Here is a 23,254-nt window from a genome sequence, read left to right as displayed (position 1 = left end):
AACTTTTTGCTGATATTTCCTAGAATTACCCTCGTAAAATAAATCTATTGTACCAACCCTCAGGTGTAGGAATCGAGTTGTTTAGCAGATATTTCCAGTATAAAAAGACCTCTGTCTACAAAATGTATATTAAAGTTTGAGGTCTTAGGATCCTGGTCGGGTGTTAGATAGACGTTGAAGTAGACAAAATGACTCAATTTGTCTTCGGGACTGTAAGTGGCTCCATGATTTAGAATCACGGTCACGCCCACTAGTGCTACAGTAGGAAACCACTAAATCTTTAAAATGGATACAAGAGTTGCAAAATTAGAGGTTGTATCCGACTTGCCCACAAATAAGACAATGCTTCCGTTATAATGACCAAAATGACCTGTCAAATTAACTGAATAGGTATATATGTATGTAAGTTTATCACCAACATATACAAAACTTGACATGTGAGCACCATTATAACATGAGTAACATATCATTCAGTAAGTTTATTTTTATACACAGATTTTTTTTTGTAGATAAATTTTTTGCAATTTTTGCTCTAGAAAGAATGTTATAAGCAAAGGTAGCAAAGCTAGTTGCTCATAAAAGAACATGATGTTGTCATTGCAAACATACTTGGTAGCTGACCCCAAATAGCTGCCTCGACATTAACTTTACAAGTAATTGCTTCCACGCCCCTCTTTATTTCCAATAGAACAATAAACATTATAAATGACCACCTAACGTACAGCTTTATTGCAGTTTATCCTAATGCCAATAATAATAATATAAAAACTAAAAATAAATATTATATCGTAGTATTTCGTTTTAGTTTTCCTCCGTATCAGGAAAGGGTAACACAAAATTTCAATGGTTTGGAAATTTATTCATCAGAAGTGGGATACTTGCCTTTTCCACTTGATTAATCTGCATCAGGTTCAATGAAAATATGGCGTTGATTACAAGAATAAAGTTATTTCGCTTCACCAGTTTGGTTAATCCATAAACCAATTGTAAACCATTCCGCCTTCGGACCCATATTTTCTGTACCCCATATCAATTACGACAGGTTTGGGAAACACGTTTCGGAGTTCAGTCATTTGTAATGCTAATGGTGTGTGACACATATTCACTTTCGTTGTTACGATGTTTACTATTTTTATATCAACCTCACGCTAAGACTACTACGACTATTGACTTCTTTCTTTTGGATTTATAGCTACAGGAAGTGGACCTCTTGTTGTCACCAATTTTATATTGGATAACGTACAAGATTTAGTTGAGACAATTTGAACAGTAATTATTAAACATCCATAATCTTTCAAAAATATATTTTATTATGTACAAAAATTTGTTTGAGTTGACTATTGTTGCAACTGGGCAAATATTAATACTCTGTAACGTAAGGAAAATATAAATAAATAAATAGCTTAGACCAATAAAATACGTAAGATTTTCTATTTGAATGTCTATTTTTATTATAAAATGTTACGAAGAACTCTTTTTGTCGGTAAATTTTTGATCAGACACTTCTAGTATTAACTTATATCATACGATGATGAATGAAGAACTATAATAGTGTGGGACGTTAATACAAAGATTTGTGGAGACCGTAAACTCATTTGTAGTTTTATGTGGGCAGATACTGATTGAATTTAATTGTATTTCAGAAAGTTGAACGACCGTACTAAAGATTTTTGTGTAGGTGTGTGTGTGTGTGTGTGTGTGTGATAATTCTTTTATGTGTTCGTCTTATATTACAATTATCATCTTCGAAGAGGTCGTGTCTTGAAATCAGCATGTGATGTTTTCTTGTTTCTTGACAAAAAATAACAATGACTTTTATATTTCAAAACATTCTAATGAATAACTAGAAATTTTTCTTCTCATTTAAAACACTTATACATTTTGTTGATTGAGTTGAACTTGAGATAAAGTCATAAACATTTCATTCGTAAAGCTCGTAAATAAAAATTGAGGTCAGACCACAAATCGAACAGCTATTACAAATCTTACTTACCAATTTGAAACATATAAAGGGCCAATTGATACATATAAAAATTGGTCAAGATTCATTTAACAAGTCTTATTGATCAATAAAATTTAAGTCATGAAATAAATACAACGTACGCTTCTGGCGTCCTGATGATATAAAATGAACTTAGATGATATAAAATATAAAATGTAATTATGACTCAATTATACTAATAAGCTTTCAGCTATCGCAAATGTATGAATATGATATTTCGGGTTTTCATTAGTAGGTATTGTAATTTTTCGAGGGTTTTTTTTGTCGTTAACATGCGCATATAAAATACCCATGACGAAATATAAAATATTATAATTAATGCTATATATGAAATAAGAGACCCATTTGGAAGTTTTATACCAGACTTATTTTGATTGTCTTAAATAACATCCAAGGTCTTGTAGCCCAAATAACCAATTACGATTTGCTTCATATGTATATACCAGCGTTACGTCTACTTTAATTATAATGATTTACTCTTTGTTCGTCAGTTTCTGACAGTTACGAGCGCAAATTACAGTTTCCCGTCGGTTTCCTACGAAGGTTGTTACAAAGGTCATTTCAAAATATATAAATGTTTGTTAACTTATATTTGTATCGTACTCAATGTGCTCACAAAATTTCATGAGAATCGGTCAAGCCGTTTTGGAGGAGTACGGGAACGAACATTGTGACACGAGAAATTTAAAATATAAGAGATACAATTATATTTATTCGCTACAATTCGGTGAATATAATGATTTGTGTCTCAAACAAGAATTAACAACGTTAGTGAGACAAACGTTACATTGGAGTTTCACAGCTATATGGTTTACATATATACCTACTTATAAATATAGACGAACGTATCTTGATCAAATTAAGGACGTCCTGGTAAAGGGTCAGATCAAAAGTACCCGAAACCGCCGAGCTTGCATGAAGAGAGTTATGAATGTGGATGAAGTGAAGGAAGTATGCAGAGATCGTGGCAAGTGGAAAGAGGTAGTCTCTGCCTACCCCTCCGGGAAAGAGGCGTGATTTTATGTATGTATGTATATACTTAAAAGTAAGTTTTATCGAATACGGAAGAGAACATAGCGTGTATTTTTGTTAAAAGATAAATTACCTACGACATCACATCATTCTTATCCATGAAAATTTTGAAATCATTCCCATAACTGACCTTATGCTTTTCTACGCTACATTTTCCATCCTTTTGCAATTTACCGATGGTACCAACCGCAATGGACATAATAACTGGTTGTATAATATCATCATGCTGTGGTCAGACGCGGCCGTTTTGCATTTCTTGTGAGAACATCACCGTTTCTTCATGATAACTGTCATTGGTGTCAGATCTCGTGATTTATCATTCGTATGATGTGATAATTTGATATACTACTGATGATCGATTATACGCTACAGTTTAATCGTCATTACATGATTTTGTTTTCAATGGTTATATTTGTGTAATTTTCTCTTTTTAGGAATTATAATTGTAAACACATTCGGTAATGATTTCCCACATTATATTTCAAACCCGAAATAATGGAGTAACCACTTTTGTGTTGTATATACACAACACAATAATTGTGTAAATTCACAAACTTTTCAAAATATAATTACAATTTTTAATAATGAAAAACAATGCAACACTCGAGAATTACAAAGCATACTTTGTTTTCAAAGCATTTCTACAACCCAATGTGAACTGGAATTGTTTACTTGCAAATGAACTCTACAAGCAACAACGTTATTTCATGCACACTTACAATGCATTTATGTTCTTTATAATTTGATCAACAGATTCCAATGCAGTCAAGAAACATTTTCTAATTTAATTCCCTGTTCCATTTACACCTCTTAGTTTATATGCATGTAAACTATTAACTGTGGTTCCTAATAAAATAAGTCCAGCAATGGAAATGCATGCAATTGATATCTTTGCTTCTTGAACTTCCCGTTTGTCAATTATTACAATGAAAATAGAGGTAATTTTTATGTGATGCTAATGGTTTAATTTTTTTGTTTCAGGTAAATAACTCTTCAGCAAGATATTAATGACTGGCGAGGATTGTAAGGATATTTCTATTGTTGCATACTCGTAATATTCACATGCTTTTCAATTGTGATTATTTTCTTTTTTCAATAGCAGAAGTAATAAAGAAAAATATTTCGATGCGGACTATCAAGCTTATCAGATTGGCTCAGGTCGTTGCTTTTGACTATTGTAATGCACACTTTTTATATTCATAACGATTTACTTCAATGAAGCCATTACGAGTGAAAAGTTATGGTCTTATGTTATGTACGGTGTTGCAAAGAACTTATTATTTTCTTTAAGATAACTTTTTCATAAATTTAACTGATTTTTATTTTATTTATACTTCGATCAATTATTGATTTCTATAAAAGAAAACACAAACCTTTTCTCATGTGCACGAATTTCCTTTTTATAATCAATACCATTGTAAGACAGTCATAGAATTGTCTTAAGTATGTTTATTACGTTGTGTAATATTGTTTGTGTTGTTACCATAAGTTATTGTTCTCCCTATTCTATTGTATTACTCATACAGACTATTGGCTTATTAGTCAATTCATAATTTGTATTTATCATTCATGAAATTAGTCACTGATTAATGGAAACTGTATTCAGAGTCTCCAATTAGGTTTGATTTATTAAAACAACGTTGGTCTTATATTGAATCGTTCTTGACGAGCACAGCTGGCTTGCTAAATTAATAACACAATAAGCTAAGTAAGTACATATTGATATGTTTCGATTTTGTCGAAGTTATGACCGTACGGAGGGTCGTTGCACAATGCGCAGCTGCGCATGCGATGCTTGCACGTGCTTCAGCCCAAATGCATTACCTTTGTTTATCTTTTATTGATGTTTTGACTACGCAGTTACCTACTGCAAGCAATTTAGCAGGCACTGGTTTTTAATTGATTAGTTAAATATTTTTATTTAGCTTTAGAACTGTATTTAATTAAATCTTCATGAAAACCAATGGTTACGCTCGGGTCGTGCAAGATTGCGCCTATTCATCTCATCAGTACTTGCTAATGGTCAAACATAAGCAAAAGTTGATGCCGAGGCAATATCAATTTCAAAAACAAATCAACAAACAATCATTATTGCAGTCGACGAAATAATTTGCATTCAGGAAATTACGACTGTGAATGCTGCGATTTCGTCTATTAAATGTTCTACATTAGGCGAGTGTTTTGAACGAGTTGTCTAACACAGTCTCGAAGAAGAAAGACACGCTACGTTCAGCTGGAACGGTTTAAATATGGCATTGACATTCGGACATTGACAAGTTCAAGCTAGCTCATCACCTAAATGAAGAACTTTAATATATGTCTTTGAAAAATATATTTTGGATTAAAGGGCATCATGGCGAAATATTCTAATTTTACAACTTGATCAATGTAAAGTTAGGCTTAATATAGAGACCTGCATAGCTCATATGCAAGTTATTACTGTGATTTGCCGAGATTGCAAGCATTGTGCTCTGATTGCAGGTTCACGGAGTTACAGTTTCACTCTCATGAAAGGAGAAAGGCTTATTGATTGTGTTGTTCTGCTGTAGAAATGGACACATTTGTTTCTTATCTAATCTTAGTTTTCTTAATTGTATCTTGCAGCAATAGATTTCATATAAAGGTTCAAAACATAATCTCTTGTTTCCAATTTTAATCCTATCAAACCACTTTAAAAACTAAATGCAACAATAGATTTGTTAATTACCTCCTTTTTTAGCATAATAAGTTACTGGCGATTTCCACGGTAAATCACGTGATTCTTTAGAAACTGTTTCTCCTCACTATCAGACCCTTCTATTTCCTTTTTATCAACTGAGTATCTGTCATTGTTAGCTTTGATCAATCAAGGTTTATTAAGAATCCCGTGTAGTAAATTCCAAACATCCCTCTGCAAGTATTAGACGGGTCATTCTTCAATCATGTAGTCGTTTCCAAAATGAAGTAATAAGGTTTTCGTTCAAACAATACCTTATTTGTTTATTGTTATAACGACCTACAGCTATAATGTAATGGGTCATTGTTATTTTAATCGGTGGTCGATGAACGTGACGAGAATGAGGTCACTTTATCTGAAAAAGAGCAAGTTTTTCATCAGCAAAATCCGAGATGTCGAATAGGAACTTTTGAAGGACACCTTTCTGGATCAACTCTAAACAATTTATAAAAAATATGCTTCCACATTTGGCTACTTTCTTATTAATTTTTGGATCAGAATTCCTTTGACTGTTACTGTAACTGAAAGAAATTCTAAATATATAAAGATTTTATTGAAGTAATAAGCAGGTTCTGTAAAATCTTTACATACAAGTATTTATTCAGATAAAACATATGGCGAAGTGAAACAGATGGTGCTAAGTTACCACTTGAAATACATATTGTTATAGCCCTTCACTTCACAAAGGGATCTTCGAAGGATGTCACGATCTTGCAAGGTTCCGCAGATGAGTCACGAAAATTTCGCAAGTTTACTAAACTTGCGGTGGCGAGGAATTACTGCAAACGAGGCTTCTGAGTGCTCAAACATGTAAATGATTTGTAATTGTTAAGTTTTACTTGCATTCTTTAAATCTGTTTTAGAATAATTTTTATTTCATCTTGAAACATCTATTGATCATCCGCTTTGAATACAGCAAAACATTTGTCTTGTGGATGTAGGATATGCGCAATCTTCTTTTACATTTCGCGTATCTTACCTAAACCCAGGAACGTTCGGAAGAAAGGTCAGTTTAAAAGTATCCTTAAACTACGAGGTAGTAAAAGATAGATAAATCTCTCGTTGCAGGTGGTAACATGTAGTGTCTGTCTTAGCCTCAGGGAAAGAGCCATGATTAGGTATAATATATCTCACGTTACTCTTAATGTCAGGTATATTTTCAATCATCCGACCATTATTTCTATTTGCGCAATAATCCAGGTTGCCCAAGGCGATCACAAACAAAGGGCGATCACCGATCACTCGATAACACCACGATCGCCGATTTCACAGTTCCGCTCCGACATGCCTCATTACATTTACCTAATACAGATACTTGTTATGGATAGCAGATTACGTCAAAGTTGTGACCTGTTGATACCGGGTTACATTTCAGTGATTCGTCATGCCTTACCTTCGCCATCATTGCTAACGATTTCTCGACAGTCTGTTACTATAATTTTGTATACATGTGCACTCTGTTCATTTTTTACATAAGCCTCATCATCATTTCCTACTATTCTAATGTTCACAAGGTAAATTGATTGACTGGAACCAAAACATGGTTATGACTGATTACCGCGGTGAAAACAATTTCACTTTTCGACTGGTGTATCGTTTCGATCCAAAAACCAATTTACGAAGTAATTGAATGGTCTTGTAAATACCTAATTGCAGAGTCGGATCTATAAAATATCAAGACTACAGAACAGGGGCAGTTCATAAGGATGCAATCTAATTGCAATTTTATAACTATTTATCTGTCCATGCTAATATGATTTGAAAGTCACACTGGCCATAGCGACTAATTTTAAAGTGAACTAAATTGTGGAAACATGTTGTACTTATAAGGCACAATAAATTCTAAATTCATACTAATATGCATAATTTCATACTAATATTTTAGTTACTATTTATTTATTTATTTATTATTTAATTACGAGCAATATGTTTGTCTGTTTGTTACGCTTCTACAAATTAGATGGCATGAATACAGTTAGTCGCTCAAAATCCAATAAAGCTTACTTACAAACTACAAATTCTCACAATAGAAAAGTCTTGATATAGTATTCCTAGAGTAAGCATGCGTAAGTCCGCGAATGTACAAAAATCTCATTAATTTCTATTCCCGCTGGAGTTTAGGGAATCCTCTCAGTGCACTAGACCGCATAAAGAACCTACATACCAAATTTAAATTTTCTAAAGCCAGGGATTTGGGCTGCTGTCAATCAATTATATTATTAAGTCTGTAAATGTTAATTGTGTAAATAAAATGTGTAAATATTTAAAAAATTACGTCGTGTATCATATCTGCTAGCATCTTTAATTTATAACGCTGTTGTGCTATTTATACCAGCTATTGCTTGACTGAGCTCGTAAAATTCTGATTTTAACTACTGATCATTACTATGGGAATTTTATTTTTAATTGTTTCAATGTCTATTTCGTTATCTTTTTTCTACTTTGTTCGGCTTTGAATACAGTTACAGAATAGTGTAGTGTATTTTGTTAATATTTATGTATTAAAAAATTCTTCTACACCTATAGATCACGCTCAAACCATTTATTGTCATGGAACAAATAGTTGATAATTATAAAATTTTGCAACTTAAAAACTATTCGATGATATTTTATATAACATGCAAAAATAATTTTCTAATGATGTACGTATATAAAGGGACTTCGTTTTTAAAATAACAAACATCAATTCCAATCCATTTCGCTACTAAAACTACCAAGCCTTCATTTTCCGCTAGATGGCGCTCATTCAAGTTGAAACGCGCTATAGTTGTGTTCTCGCCAAAACTCAAGTACTTTTGGTTCCGACGTTGAAGTTAACTTTGCGCAGAGGCAATATCGTAACCAATGAGGTTAATCCGAGGTGCGATTATTGCTAGTTGAAAACTTTACCAATACCCCGCCTTGTGGACGTGAAATACCGTCCGCTATGGCAATTTTTGAACGGCTGTAATGGCCTGATAATCATAAAAAAAATAGAAAATAAAAATTAATGACAAAGGAATTCAGTAGTAGCAAGTCGAACAATCAGTTATAGTCAGTTGTAGTAGTAATTACCTCGGATTAAAATTATAACAAAATTAAATTTATTAACAAAACAATTTAAATCTGAGTAAAAAACGTGGGGTGCCTGATGTAGTAAATATTAAAATCATTCTATTAGCAAATATTTATGACAAGAGAGTTATGAAAATGAAGTAAAATGCACCCCACGCTTTTTACTCCGATTTAAATTGTTTTGTTAATAAATTTAATTTTGTTATAATTTTAATCCGAGGTAATTACTACTACAACTGACTATAACTGATTGTTCGACTTGCTACTACTGAATTCCTTTGTCATTAATTTTTATTTTCTATTTTTTAGTTTGATTAGCAATAAAAGCATAGTTTTTTAGTTTTTTTTAAACTATTATTTATTTTCTATTTTTTAGTTCGATTAGCAATAAACATACATACATACATACATAAACTCACGCCTCTTTCCCGGAGGGGTAGGCAGAGACTACCTCTTTCCACTTGCCACGATCCCTGCATACTTCCTTTGCTTCATCCACATTCATAACTCTCTTCATGCAAGCTCGGTGGTTTCGGGCACTTTTGACCTGACCCTTCACCAGGACGTCCTTAATTTGATCAAGATATGTTCGTCTAGGTCTTCCCACCCCGACCTTTCCCTCCACACTCTCCTTGTATATCTGCTTAGTCAACCTGTTTTCATTCATCCTCTCCACATGACCGAACCATCTCAACATACCCTTTTCTATTCCTGTAACTACATCTTCTTTCACATCACAACATTCCCTTATCACGCTGTTCCTTATCCGGTCACTCAATTTCACACCCAACATACTCCTTAACGCTCTCATTTCCACTGCATTTATTCTGCTTTCGTGCTTCTTTTGCCATACCCAACTTTCACTCCCATACATTAATGTCGGGACCAACACGCCCCTGTGCACAGCCAGTCGAAACTTTTTGGATAGTTTCTGACTGCTCATAAAGGCATGCAAAGCTCCATTCACCATTATTATTCATTAGCAATAAAACGGGTAGTTTTTTAGTTTTTTTATACAATTATTTTTTGGAAGTTAACACTTCTAGTATAACTATCTTACTAGAAAAGACTTTCGCAACCATGCCCCCATCGCCGGCGATTTTCACAACTAACTTTCTTAAAGTTATATGTGGCCTGATTGGATTAAATCTCATAATATTCTCATCATCATGATTCTTTTTTAGGCGATGGGCTAGCAACCTGTCACTATTTGAATCATAATTCTATCTTAAAGCCAAATAGCTGAAGGTGGCCTATCAGTCTTTACAAGACTGTTGGCTCTGTCTACCCCGCAAGGGATATAGACGTGATTATATGTATGTATGTATGTATGATGATTGTTAAACCCAGTTGAAAAGAATTTTATAGTGATAAATCACTGTTAATAAGATTTTTGACTATCCAGCAAACATAATAATTTTCGATTGTGGCCTTGCCAGGAATCAAACCACAAGATTAAGAGGCAGATTGATACAGGAACAAAAATATTTCAAACATACCTCCAATGCCTTTACAACCAGGAACGCAACAATGTTTATCTGAAGACATCGTGGCACTTTTGTTGTAAAATCTGTCTTTCACAAAAACAAACACAAACTTGGGACTCCTATCTCAAATAATCAGGTACTTTTTACAGGAGTCCTATCTCAAAATATCTGCACAACACAGTGAACACAGTCAGAGTCCAATCTCAGATGATAAAATCACACGAATATCCGGAAGAACAAAGCTCGACTCAACGGGAGATTCCAAACTCCAAATAACGACAAGTTATCAGCACAAAACAAAGTGCAAATAGGTAAAACACAGGCACCGGTAAAAAAAAACAGAAAGAAAGTTTACAGGTGTTCGAATCGATTTCAAAACTTACTGCAAGTCTGCAAAACTTATTTGACATAAATAAACTGTCACTCATTTTCCAAACGAGTATTACAGTGTTGCTATTATAAATAGGCAAAAGATACCTAATGTTAATTCAAGAATTGCATTAATATGTTAAATACGTATTAAATATCGCAAAGTTCTGTAGGTAGTAACTTTATTCTTGTATTATTGTAAATTTAATTGTTAAATTTTCATTTATTACTTTTGTTTTATTACTTATAGAGGCCACCCGCGACTTCGTCCGCATGGAAACCCTATCAATCCCGCGGGAACTCTGGGATAAAAAGTAGCCTATGTGTTATTCTGGGTCTTCAGCTACCTACATACCAAATTTCATGGTAATCGGTTCAGTAGTTTTTGCGTGAAAGAGTAACAAACATCCATACAAACTTTCGCCTTTATAATAGTAGTAGGATATATTTTTTATTGTTTTAAAATATTCAACTAATTCTACTATTGTTACTAATGGTAATTCTAAATGGAGCGATGCGATGAAATAAAAAAGCCTCAGGTTAATAGTAACATTATATGGAAATATATTACATTTTTTTTGGACTCCTTATACGTCAGAACTTCTCGGTTTCTTGTATGGAAATTGCTAGCTCTGTCTCTCTTACTCTTCTACGAAGGATCTAAAAATGAATTTATTAATCCTGGCAGTTTTAATAAGGATAATGAGAAACTCTTATCAAAATATTGCATTGTCATCGGTCCTTAATACGTGTGCAAAGTTCCAAGTTGATCAGACGTTTAGAAACCAGTGAAAATTAAGGTCAAAGATTCCGTTACATACATACATACATACATACCTACATACATACATACATACATACATACAACCCAAGCTAATAAAAGCGTAGTAAAAAAAACCCGAGGTTTCTAACTTTCTACTTTTAAAGGTAACAATGGCAAATTAGGAGGCGATCTATGATTTTTGGATGCTTGAAAGACCTAATTACATAGGTGGGATGAGACTTCTTTATGAACATCTTGGCAACTGTAGTGCTGTACACACGATACCTCACATTATGGCTTTTATACTCGTGGAAGCCGTGGCTTTTTCGGTCAATATGAATTTATTTTATTTATAATTAATTTAATTGGACATTTAAAAAATCATTGAATCCAAAATAACTAAACACTGTCCACAGATTAAGCGATATCGAATTATTTCTAGATGTGACCTACTCGTACGAACACTAAACATTATTGATTGAACAACTCCATATAGAACCTGACTTCAACTATGCTGTGTTTCGTCCCGTTATGTGTTTGTCTGTATGGCCCTGGTTCTCACAGTGTTTACTGGTTAATTGGGGTGAATTAGCACAGATTCTCATACCGTCATTATCATTAGTGCCAGCATTGCAATTAAGGGTTGTAATAACGCCGCCATTTGTAGTAATTCATGAGTTTTTATACTCTGGTTAAAAACATTTTTCCAAGACGTTTACTTAGTTGTTTCTTATACAAAAAAATTAACCAATTCATGGTTAATTTTTTTGTGAATAAATAGTTTAACCCTTGTAGCTATTTCCTTCTATAAGAATTTTGGAAATCCTTAACTTGATAATCTATTATAAAGAAAGTTAGAATTGAGTCCTTTTCCTTTATAAAACCTCGTTCAAAACTGCACAGTAAATAAAAGATACATTGAAATAGACAGACAGGATGTAAGATAATGAGAGTTCTATCGACAAAATGTTTATGTCTGTTCGAAACCACCCAAGTTGATTTTAAAACCAACCAGGCCATGAAATTAATATTCCTCTAACGATCATGCAACACAAAATATCGATGGTTCCGAGGATATTATATCTATAACATGGTTCAATTTGTCCCACGCGATATCTTTAATTTACTGATCACTAGCTGTTTTAAGTTAATTGAACACAACCTAACCATCTGGTAGGTCATTTGTTATTCATATTACACATTTTATGCAATATGAAATTATTCTGTTTGATCTATGATACAACAGTGCCAGTCTATGAGAATATCGGAGACTATTTTCTATGCAATACCCAACAGTCTTCATCTTGTATCTATTTATACGCAGTGTCGGATTAAATCGATTAATAGTATTTTATAAAGAGAAACAAATAAATTGACTTTCACATTTTTAAAATAACAGAACGCTCACTAACCGAAAATTTAACTACAAATACAATTCTTGACCACATCAGCATTTGTTTGAAATTTTCGCACACTTAAAATTGTTACGAGTAAAATGAAATTAAATATGTACAATAAATAATTTACAAATAAACGAACAAACAGAAAACACAATTGTAAAATACTCGTAGTTTCGACTTAGGGAAATGCTGCTCTTTGTTATACGCCATGTCTTCTTATAAAGTTCCTGAAAAGTGGAAAGCATTCACATGGATTTATAATATTGCTGTGGTTTCGGAAATTTTATATTTACTATGTTCCTGGTTATTAATATTAAGATACCGATCGAGTCTCGTAATTATAGCTATTTGAATATCCTAGTAGCTTCCGAAACGAGTCAACAGCTAGTTCAGGTTGTCGCGTGGGTTTAGTATCGGTAATTTTATTACGTTTACATCCTTAGGCGATAGATGAATTATCAATTAGTTGACTACAGTTAAGGGAAAGTTAATTTTGTTAACAGATTATGTCTCTCTTGTATATCCCTTTTTTTAATTAATTATTTTTATATCAGCAGTATCACAGTTATTATCTAGATCGGTGAAATTATTTTTTAATGATTAAATAGCTATTCATATTGTGCAGGCTTTAATTTTTCTTATACTCACAGAACAAAATTTACCAAAAACTTATAGTATTGTTATAATTCTATAATAATTGGATCTTGTGGATCTCACTCTTCCTTGTTTAGTTGCATATTAGTGAAATCCATAAACGTAATAGGGCAGTAAATATATTTGGAGTTATTTATTAAAACGTGCTTTCCACAGCATATAGTTTACATGAATAAAATGCAGTACGATCGTAAATGAGACGTTACACCGGTACATTCAAGACCTTTTCGGCACCGGTCTTACCAAATAAAGTAACTGTTGACATGTGCATACTGTCGCTGTATGGAGAAATGCCATATGTTCGTATCTGTAAGATTTATAGCTCTGCCATTGATTCTGTAGACTGAGTATGAGTGAAGATTTGGACCTGACCGTCAGTGACGAAAGAAGATATTTTGCCAAGCTGGGTGTCACGCCCAGAAAACTATGCTCATAACAACTCTGATGATGTTGTGTCGGAGGTTGTTATCATTCACTGGAAACTTTGCTTACGCGATTATACATTTTTGTGGCGTGTTTAGCCGTCGCCACGGATTTTATTTTCTATTTGCCCTTATTAGAGTATGTAAACTCACCTACCTAATTTAAAAAAATCCTAGTAGTGATAGATTGCAAGACGTTCTTATCATTAAAACCTTTGAAGGGCCTGTTTTCTAATTTAAATTTATAAGGCGTATAATTTTTTCAGTTATCTATTAATGGGACGCACAAAATTATTAAAAATATAATTACTGATAACTACATTTATGCGACAAAGGTTAAGTGAGATTGATATGATCAATCAGTAGCATACATATACATATAGTCACGTCTATATCCCTTGCGGGCTAGACAGAGCCAACAGTCTTGAAAAGACTGACAGGCCACGTTCAGCTTTTTGGCTCGATGATAGACTTGAGATTCAAATAGTGACAGGTTGCTAGCCCATCGCCTAAAAGAGCATCCTCAATCAGTAGCAGTAACAAAGAAAGTAAATAGGTTATTAATACCTATTTATTTGTAAATTTACATTCACTATTTCAAGAGGTATTATACTGGTAGTACCCAGTCGTACGCCCTACTCAATATGCCGTTCTGGATTAACAGTAAATTGTAAATATCCGAAGTAAATACCTGGAAATTGCGCGGTATCTTGAACATACCGGTCATACATCCGTTCTTCCTTTTACGACAAATAACCCATAATGTAACGGTGTTTAACATCGCTTGATCCATCTGCCGGTTCCTTATCAGGTTTAAGTTATGCATCCTCAGATTAATTCTTTCTTCTTAGTCAATTATAATCATAGCCTTTACTGTTAGATACGAAAAATGTCACATCATTTTGTTCATCGTAGAAACTTGAGATAATAATTTGTCCAATTATCATTACCAAACTTCTGATGGTAAATTTTGTTGTTCCGTCTTCCGTGTCTCCAAAACTGCGGCCTTGAAATCAATTTCTCACGTGCAGTCACGAATTCACAATGCTTATGGTATAACAATTGTACTTTTTTTATATTCGAAACGAATTTAGACTCATCCGGAATCGCCGTGAACAATTTGGTCAAGTTTGTAACGTAACAACATTTTTTTTGTGTTCAGTGATTTGAGCATCGTCTTTCGCAAGTTTGATTGATATGATGTGTTGTCAAAGCCAATCAAGTATCGCCATCTTTGTACTTCTTTGATCAATCATCAACTGACATTGCTGGACTTTATTAAACAGCAACCGCGCAAGATTTCCATGAAAAATCTGATCTGATTTCCGCAGATAAAGTGATATAATATGCTCTGGAATATAATTCTACTGATAAGCTGATAAAAGATAGTTTATGAAGTCTAGCTATGTTTGTCGGTTAGTAGTGCAACGTCTGTAAATAGGGTTACTTCCATTTGTAACCTCTTACGTAAGGCGATGATGGAAGGGTTTCCGCTCATGATTTATTCCGTCCATGACCGGCGGTGGCAAGGCGTACCTCATCTAAACATTGCTGAAACGCGGGCAAATGCATGTTTTCTGAACATTCGGCTATTTTCGTCGGCGCTTCGGCTAAATCCGTAGGCGGCGGACGATGACTCCAGCGGTATGCGCCGATCGACGGACCTTGACGTAAACCTGATGACTGCAGTTGCAATATTGACTTTAAACCTTGGAGATAAAGATGCAACCCCCGAATTAGCAATATTCGCACGGAGACGCTTTAACTGATTTACTTTTCTTCAATTAGAATTGTTGTCAATGTTAAACTAAGGATCTACATTAGCTTCAGTCACATAATAACAAAGAAGATTATATTTTTGTATCAAAGTTAATTAATTGAATGATTGGATTTAATTAATGAACCTGTTAATTTCCTAAAATAAGAGAAAAACATTAGTTAACAAAATAGGTGGTATATGGCCTGATATACCAAAATAAAACTATAACAAAATGTGAAATTGGTATATTAACACTGAAGTTATTAGTCATACTACAGCTAATCGGCACAATGTAAACATCGTATGATTCTCGAAAGTTAGCTTTTCGTGTAACTTCGATTGATGTGTACCGTTTGCATAACATCTCTGCAGTTTTAACATGATGACATATTCCTAATTTAAAGTAATTTGTTCAAGATTTGACAATGCATTCCGCATTATTTTATTAATAATAATACAAAAAATATTGCAATATAAATTCTACATCCGTATTCAGCCTCTGAAAATAATTACAGATAATATCTCGCGTCGGTTCTATGCACATTCTCTTAATTATAACAACTGCAAATCCAAAGACTTCAATTATCTTGTCTTAGAGCAAATTACGTTTGATGTTACGATATTTAAAAAAAAGATACATTCTCGTTACAGCTGTCAATTGTTATGTTAAAATACTAATTTCGGGGTCAGCATTGAGGTTGAAGCATTAAGATTACGAAACTTGCGATTGTAAACAGACAGACAATCGCATTGTGGAAATAATTGTTGATTCATTCGTTACAGATGAACAGTAATAACTGATTAGTTTCCATAATGAAAGGAACTAGAACGTAGTATGGAGCTGGTTTGATAAATTTGTCTATTGTATGGCTTTTACGTATAATACATATGTATGATGAATCCATACGAATAATAAAGGATTTCTCTTATATCTCTTACAAGCTCTTTGCGGTGTTCAAATTAGGCCTTAATGTTCTTCGTAAAAATGAGTCACTATACATATAAAATCTATCAATATTAAAAAAAACAAAGAAAGACTTAAAGAGATTCTGTTTTATTCATACGAGATAATAGTAAACGCAATTCACATTTGTTAAGTTCAAAATAATAACATCTCTATATAAAAAGTAATCTCAAAAGATTTAGTGAACGTGTGAGGCGAGGTGTTAACAAAAAGTTTAATGTAGTCGTGACTTCCCCAAGTGCTGTACAGCCAACTGCATATTAGGATACCCTACATGTAACCCTAAATAACTCGGTAATAGAGGTGAATTTGCAGTGGATTTGGGTACATGCTGTTGATTGTACTTACCTCAAGCTTCTCGCTTTGCGTAACACTATTGAACAAATTGTTCACGATACACGACTTCTGCTTCACTCGAATCGCTATTGTTGATTGCTGCATCTGCTATTTCAAAAACAGCTTTGAATAAACCTTTGAGATTTTCAGCAGCCGAATCTACTATTGACAAACGTTTTACTATTTAAGTTAAAGTAATCATTTAAGCTAGACATGATATTTGGAAGGCACCAGTAAATCTATTTGAATATTGAGTATTACTCTTGCTACAATGAATCGAATAAAGTTTGTAATACAAGTAACTTTGTAGTTTTATTTACTTACTCGCAATCTTATAAACTTTTACTGTAGATTCGTTAAGACAAAATTCTTATGATAATGCTTCATGGGAAAATAATTTCAAAATACTTCAAAAGATAAAAGTTTTGAAACGTTCCTTTCATACATTTTGGAACACACACTTAGTTTAAAATGAGTGTTAAAGATCTTTTCATCGATACTGAAACGTATATATCACGTTCCAAGTCGGCATATCACGAAATAAATCTCGAATAAATGCCACGGCGACATCATTAGATCCTTTACTCAGCCTTGACTCTAGACCTCGTGGTATTTAACGTACATCGATTTCATCTAAATGTTTATGTATATTAACTCTAAAATTCTATTGTTTATTATTGTAAGTATAAGAAATTAATTTATTGATGCAAGCGTATATTTGTTATTATGCAAAATAATGTTTCGTAATTCGTAAATATTTGTTCGCTTCTTGTGTATCTAATTATCATTATCTATCAGGTATTTGAAAATATCTTCATGATTGTAATTTAATTCCATGATTACATTAAATCAGACAGCTTTAACCTAATTTACAGGTCTTTTACAAACAAAGTAGGACATATCATCGCTGTCCATCAAATATAATTAGACAACCTGTTGAGACTTGACTAAAGCGGAGCAAATTTTACTTTGGTTTGTTTCAAACTTCGTAATATTGTTGAACTTTTTGGCTCCGAAATTGATACAAATAAATCTCTAGTGGCAGTTTATTACTTCGGCATACAAAAAAGAAAATATTTCCATAATTCACATAAGAAAATCGCCGATTTTTACGTCCTTAGTAGACGTAGGCGTAAGAGTAAAGAAAGAAAAAAAAGGTATTTTCAGTATAAATAGACATGACAGTTGTTAACATCAGCATGATGAAACATACCACTTCAAATGTCAGTGTACAACTCTGATGCGTTACATTTGAATGACAAAAGCATCTTGACTGCATCCAATCTCCTCCAAAGATCTTCCTCGATTAGCCATTTAAATTACGATCGGATCTTTTGAATGAGGGTCATGTTTTGATGAGATTTCCTCTCGTATAGACCATTGAACTATCAAGGTCGTAAAAGATACCATCGGCTTGAGGTTATGATGCAATTGCTTTGTAGGATACCAATGAGAATGGCGTACATAAATTGTTGTTTGGACAATGGACTGTTGAATAGAGTGACTGTTCGATTTTACGATTGTGTAACTTCTGAATTTTCGGGTACATGACCGTTATTAACACGTGTAATGACATAATATACGTCATGTGTAATTTACGCATACTCTTTTACTTTGATTGGACCCCTGCAGTTAGTCATTTCGAGGCAATTGCTACATTTCTCTAACTAGATACTTGTATAACATTCGTGTGATAGTCGTATTGCGTGTGAAGGTGATAATCACAGAAATATTAGAGATTATTAAACAGATAAAAGTGTAATTTACTGAGAATTGATCGCCAACTGTTTTCAACGGTCGTTAACGCCGACGCTTCATAGAAACTATTTACATTTTATACGTCTATTTCCTATTAACTTGATAATTATTATTTCCATTTATGTTTTTATTTCGCTTCATAGTTTCGGTTATGCCGTGAGAACATTGGATATAAATGACAATTTAATGTTTGTCAATACATAATCATGAACATGTCTGAAAATCAATAAACCATACATTTTAATGATAGCGTATGATGAAACTTTCACCGTCAACAAGGTACTCGTATTTTCTAAAATGTAATCTAAATAGTTTTACTCATGAATATTGATGGTTAAATCGGGATTAAAGCAATGTTTCTAATAATATTGAAGAGTATGTAGATCCGCTACGTTCAATATCGACATTATTATTTATCCGGCGCGAAATTATATATTTTCATCGATTTGTTTTCTGAAATTTGCATAAAGGTAGATATAGCCAAATAAAGATCGACCGTACCTTCGCCTGCGTAATACGAAAAACTTCCATCCCCTTCCCCGGCAACGGACGTCTCCTAGTTACAATCTACCTTCCTGCCAAATTTAATTTTTATTGGTTTAAAAGTTTTTATGATTTCGTGATCACTGAACGAATGAATGAGTTTTTTCATTAAATGCCCAATAGTTTGCTTCCTTTCATGATAATTAAATTTTTGTTTTGGAGTGCGATTCTATTTCATCATTTGATCCAAAAGGTTCGGCGTCGGCAAAGGACAGATCTTGTAAGATAGTTATCATCTCCTTTATAATATTTAAATGCATTGCTCAACTGGCAAGAAACATTGCAGCTGCATGGTTCCCGGCATTGTTTATGCTGATGAAGCCGAGATTGCATCAGTGTGCAGGTGTGAACGCGGCTTATTATGCGTGATGCACTGATCTGTACCACTTTTGTTATAATTAAGTGTTGATTGACACGCATTTCATTGATAAAGATTTGAATTGATCTAGAATATACCAGAAAGTTAGATATAAAACTTCTTTCGTTGCAATATTTCAATGACATTATTTTTCTTTGTTATGTCAAAACATAAGATATCTTACATAATTTTCGCCAGTCGGTCTCCTTTTGATTCTTGATCGTTACCTATCGAACCTCTTATAATGATGATTTAACATACACATGTAAAAACCTCAGCATAAAGGTCAACCCACATGCAACGCAAAAAACTTTCTCTGATAATATTTCTGCGCTGAAGTCCAAAGGTTTAATCAGCACCGTTTCGAAACATTTGCCGATCAATTAAGAATTTCTCCGGTGAAACTGTCATAGCAAATGAACAATCGACAGGAAAATTTCCTTCTTGCAATTATTGTTTTGTTCTCTTTGTGTTTTGTTATTAAAATACCGTATTACCTATTGACTGGTTATAGACGAATGCGCGTGCCCAACAAGCGAAGCACGTTCCCGCCCTTTGTTCGCTTTTTTAATAACTATATTTTTTTTAAATTCTCCTTCCACTAAATGGCTTTGGATTCTTGTGTCAACGTCTATTGTTGAATTTGATTGGTTGGTGCTACGCGGTGTATTGTATGTACTCAAATTATATTTTTTCACGTCGAAACAGATTCCTTTTAAGATTCCGGTGTTGATTAATGTTTCGTAACAATGTCTTCCTCTGATAATATTTGGGTTGAAAACATCCGCATACTCTCTTTCGTATTCTTATTGTTTCTTTTTATTTCATGCCTTTTACACAACTAATAAGTATCCAAAAAGAACTTAACTAAGGCAACCTAATTGTATCGATATTAAATGTTAAAATAAAAATATTACTTACTAACTACTAGAGTACGCCCGTGTAAAACGAGATTTGAAAAAAAAAATAAACTGTATTAATGCATTCACTTTTAACAACGATATAAATAATAATGATGATCTTATAAAGCACTTGAACATAATATTGATTTTGAATTTTATCATAAACATTCTTTGATAAAAATTAATTCCATTTTGTAACTGGCCAGTAGGTTCCGTATATCTATCAACGCAGTACACAGAGAGGTTGAACTTCTCATTATGTTCATAGAAGTTTGGACACAGAGAATCTGTTCATTATTACATATTTATGTTATTTCTATTTTTCTCCTAGAAAACATATTTAAACAATTGACTAATTTAACCTAATCATCTAATTACATTCTTGTGTAGAAACACGGACGAGACCACGTTCGGTTCATTCAAGCTGCAATGTCAAACGGATCATGTTTGTCTGTCTGTCTGATTGCAACGGTGATAAATTATCTCAACTACCGTATGCGTAGTGTGTGGTCTGCATGAAAGAGCCAATTATGATTGATATTGATAAGGTCCGACTTTCTATCCATACTTTTTTCGCCTGTCATTTATGTTGTTGAGTTACAAACTTGTTTATAAGTTCGGCCGCCTGCTTGGCATTGAAATTCTTCTTATGAAAGGAATTACCAAAATCCTACCTAAGCTCATTTGTATACTAACTCCGCAAAAAAAAGAGATGTACTGTTATTCTATTATTTTGGCCGTGCCCTGTGATTCTCCACACTTTAAGTAGAATAATGTGTTCCAAGCCGTTTTAGGTTCATATGTTAACAGATTCTGAGTCGGATGTCTTAAACATTTCATTGTCTTACCCACTTCTGAATCGTGATCTAAGACGACTCCTCTCCAGTACAAACGCAGAAGCATGAAGAGTAATTTCAGCTATGAATTGATTTATCTTTTCCTTTGATAAATATGTCAAATAATGTTAACATATATCCATTAATATGATTGCTATAAAAAAAAATATTCTACTCATAGAGGACGGAAACATCAACATTTCACCACCTGAATCTTAATGACATCTCTAAGCCATCATACTTTGTGTATATTCTTCGAGACTTACGGCTATTGTCTCTGTTTATCCCATCAGCATGTGATAGGTGTGTAATCTTAACCATCCAATAAACTTTGGATTCTATTTTTAGGCAATAAGCTAGTAACCTGTCACTATTTGAATGTCAACAGTTGAATGTGGCATTTCAGCTTTTACAAGACTGATGGTTCTGTTTACCTCTTAAGGGATAAAGACATGATTCTATGCATATAAGTGCCGTGTGGTTCCCGGCACCAATACAAAAAATAATAGGACCACTCCATCTCTTTCCCATGGATGTCGTAAAAGGCGACTAAGGGATGGGCTTACAAAGTTGGGATTCTTTTTTAGGCGATGGGCTAGCAACCTGTCACTAGTTGAATCTCAATTCTATCATTAAGCCAAATAGCTGAACGTGGCCATTCAGTCTTTTCAAGACTGTTGGCTCTGTCTACCCCGCAAGGGATATAGACGTAACCATATGTATGTATCTATGTAAATACATACTTCACAATTCTAAAAATGTTTACCTCTTGCAGGTATTACAACGCGACGTGGAATGCCATGGTAGGATCGTGAGCTCGGTGGTGCGGCTGTGCAATGGCGCTGACGCTGCGCGCGCGCTAGAGAGGCGCTGGCATCTCCTGTACCTGAGGGCGATCGAGTGGCAGTGTCATCTGGAGGCGTGTCTGACGAGGATTGAGAATCAGGTGGGGTGTTGGTTTTGTTCAACGAGCTTTACATTAAATCGTTATGGAAATGTTATTTACAGGGACGGATTATAGAAATTAAGTTAGCTTAGAACTAAGTTCGCTTTACGAGATACTTTATTTTACAATAAATACTTATATAGGATAAACATCTAAGACCCAGGCCTGGCCGGGTTCGAATGCCGCCCAGGGCATGATTAGTGATGACACTACCACTGCGCCATAGAGGCCGTTTACTTTATAAAGCCGTCTAGGATTTTCACCAATGTTGTTCTTAATTTTTTCGGAATGAAAGGTTAAGTTCAGTTGGTTATTAAGTAATCGGTATAATTAGAATTTATTTTACACACAAATTTTCGAATTTTGCCTTTTTTATTACGCTCACGTGTACTTAATAGCATTTTTATATGAAATGATGAAAATTATATCTTACTCCGTTCAGTTGATTGCGTGAAAGAAATACATACTTACAAACGTTATGTTAGTATGATTAAAGTTCAGTCGGTCAGCCACAAACGTAGTGACGACATTTGCCTAAACCACAAATCTTATTAAGCGTCAACCATAAACGATTCGACAGTCCTCCCCTCCCTGGCACATTAACACAAATTCGCGGTATCCCACAGAGTTCCCACCAATCACAATAGGCCAATCAACTACCCGGAGCTGTTTGCAAACATGACCCCAAGTGGCGAAGAAAATTGTTCAACTCCCCACACTACAATTATTAACCCTTCTATTAGAAAATGCCATAAAAAGAGCAATTACATTTCGCCCTTATGCATCTTCAAATCAGTCGCGTGAAACCTCATTTTTTTTATTTATAGAACTATTATAAATGTCAATTGTGAAAGGGTGGCACGCGTACATTCTTTAGGGTATGTGGTTGCTAGGAAATTATTTGACCTAATTTATTGTAAGTTTACTTTGGCATAACTCGATTTTAGGGTAGA

General features: G+C 33.8%; 1 protein-coding gene and 1 non-coding gene across 5 annotated transcripts in view; both read left to right on the top strand.

Annotated features, from left to right (window-relative positions):
* LOC106131566 (klarsicht protein) overlaps positions 1-23,254 on the top strand; it is a 281,119-nt gene that overhangs the window by 221,343 nt on the left and 36,522 nt on the right. For all 4 annotated transcript variants that reach the window (XM_060950064.1, XM_060950063.1, XM_013330689.2 and 1 more), the window contains one exon: positions 22,131-22,301. In XM_060950064.1, coding sequence (XP_060806047.1) covers positions 22,131-22,301 — 171 coding nt within the window. The remainder of the gene's footprint in view (positions 1-22,130; positions 22,302-23,254) is intronic.
* Positions 8,566-8,704, top strand: LOC132903008 (U4 spliceosomal RNA). Its single transcript, XR_009657297.1, has one exon. It is a non-coding gene; the product is annotated as a U4 spliceosomal RNA (small nuclear RNA).

The sequence above is a fragment of the Amyelois transitella genome, chromosome 20 (assembly GCF_032362555.1).
Source record: "Amyelois transitella isolate CPQ chromosome 20, ilAmyTran1.1, whole genome shotgun sequence".
In the NCBI taxonomy this organism is placed as follows: domain Eukaryota; kingdom Metazoa; phylum Arthropoda; class Insecta; order Lepidoptera; family Pyralidae; genus Amyelois; species Amyelois transitella.
The sequence above is the reverse complement of the archived record's forward strand: the minus strand, read 5'-3'. Positions and strand labels throughout refer to the sequence as shown.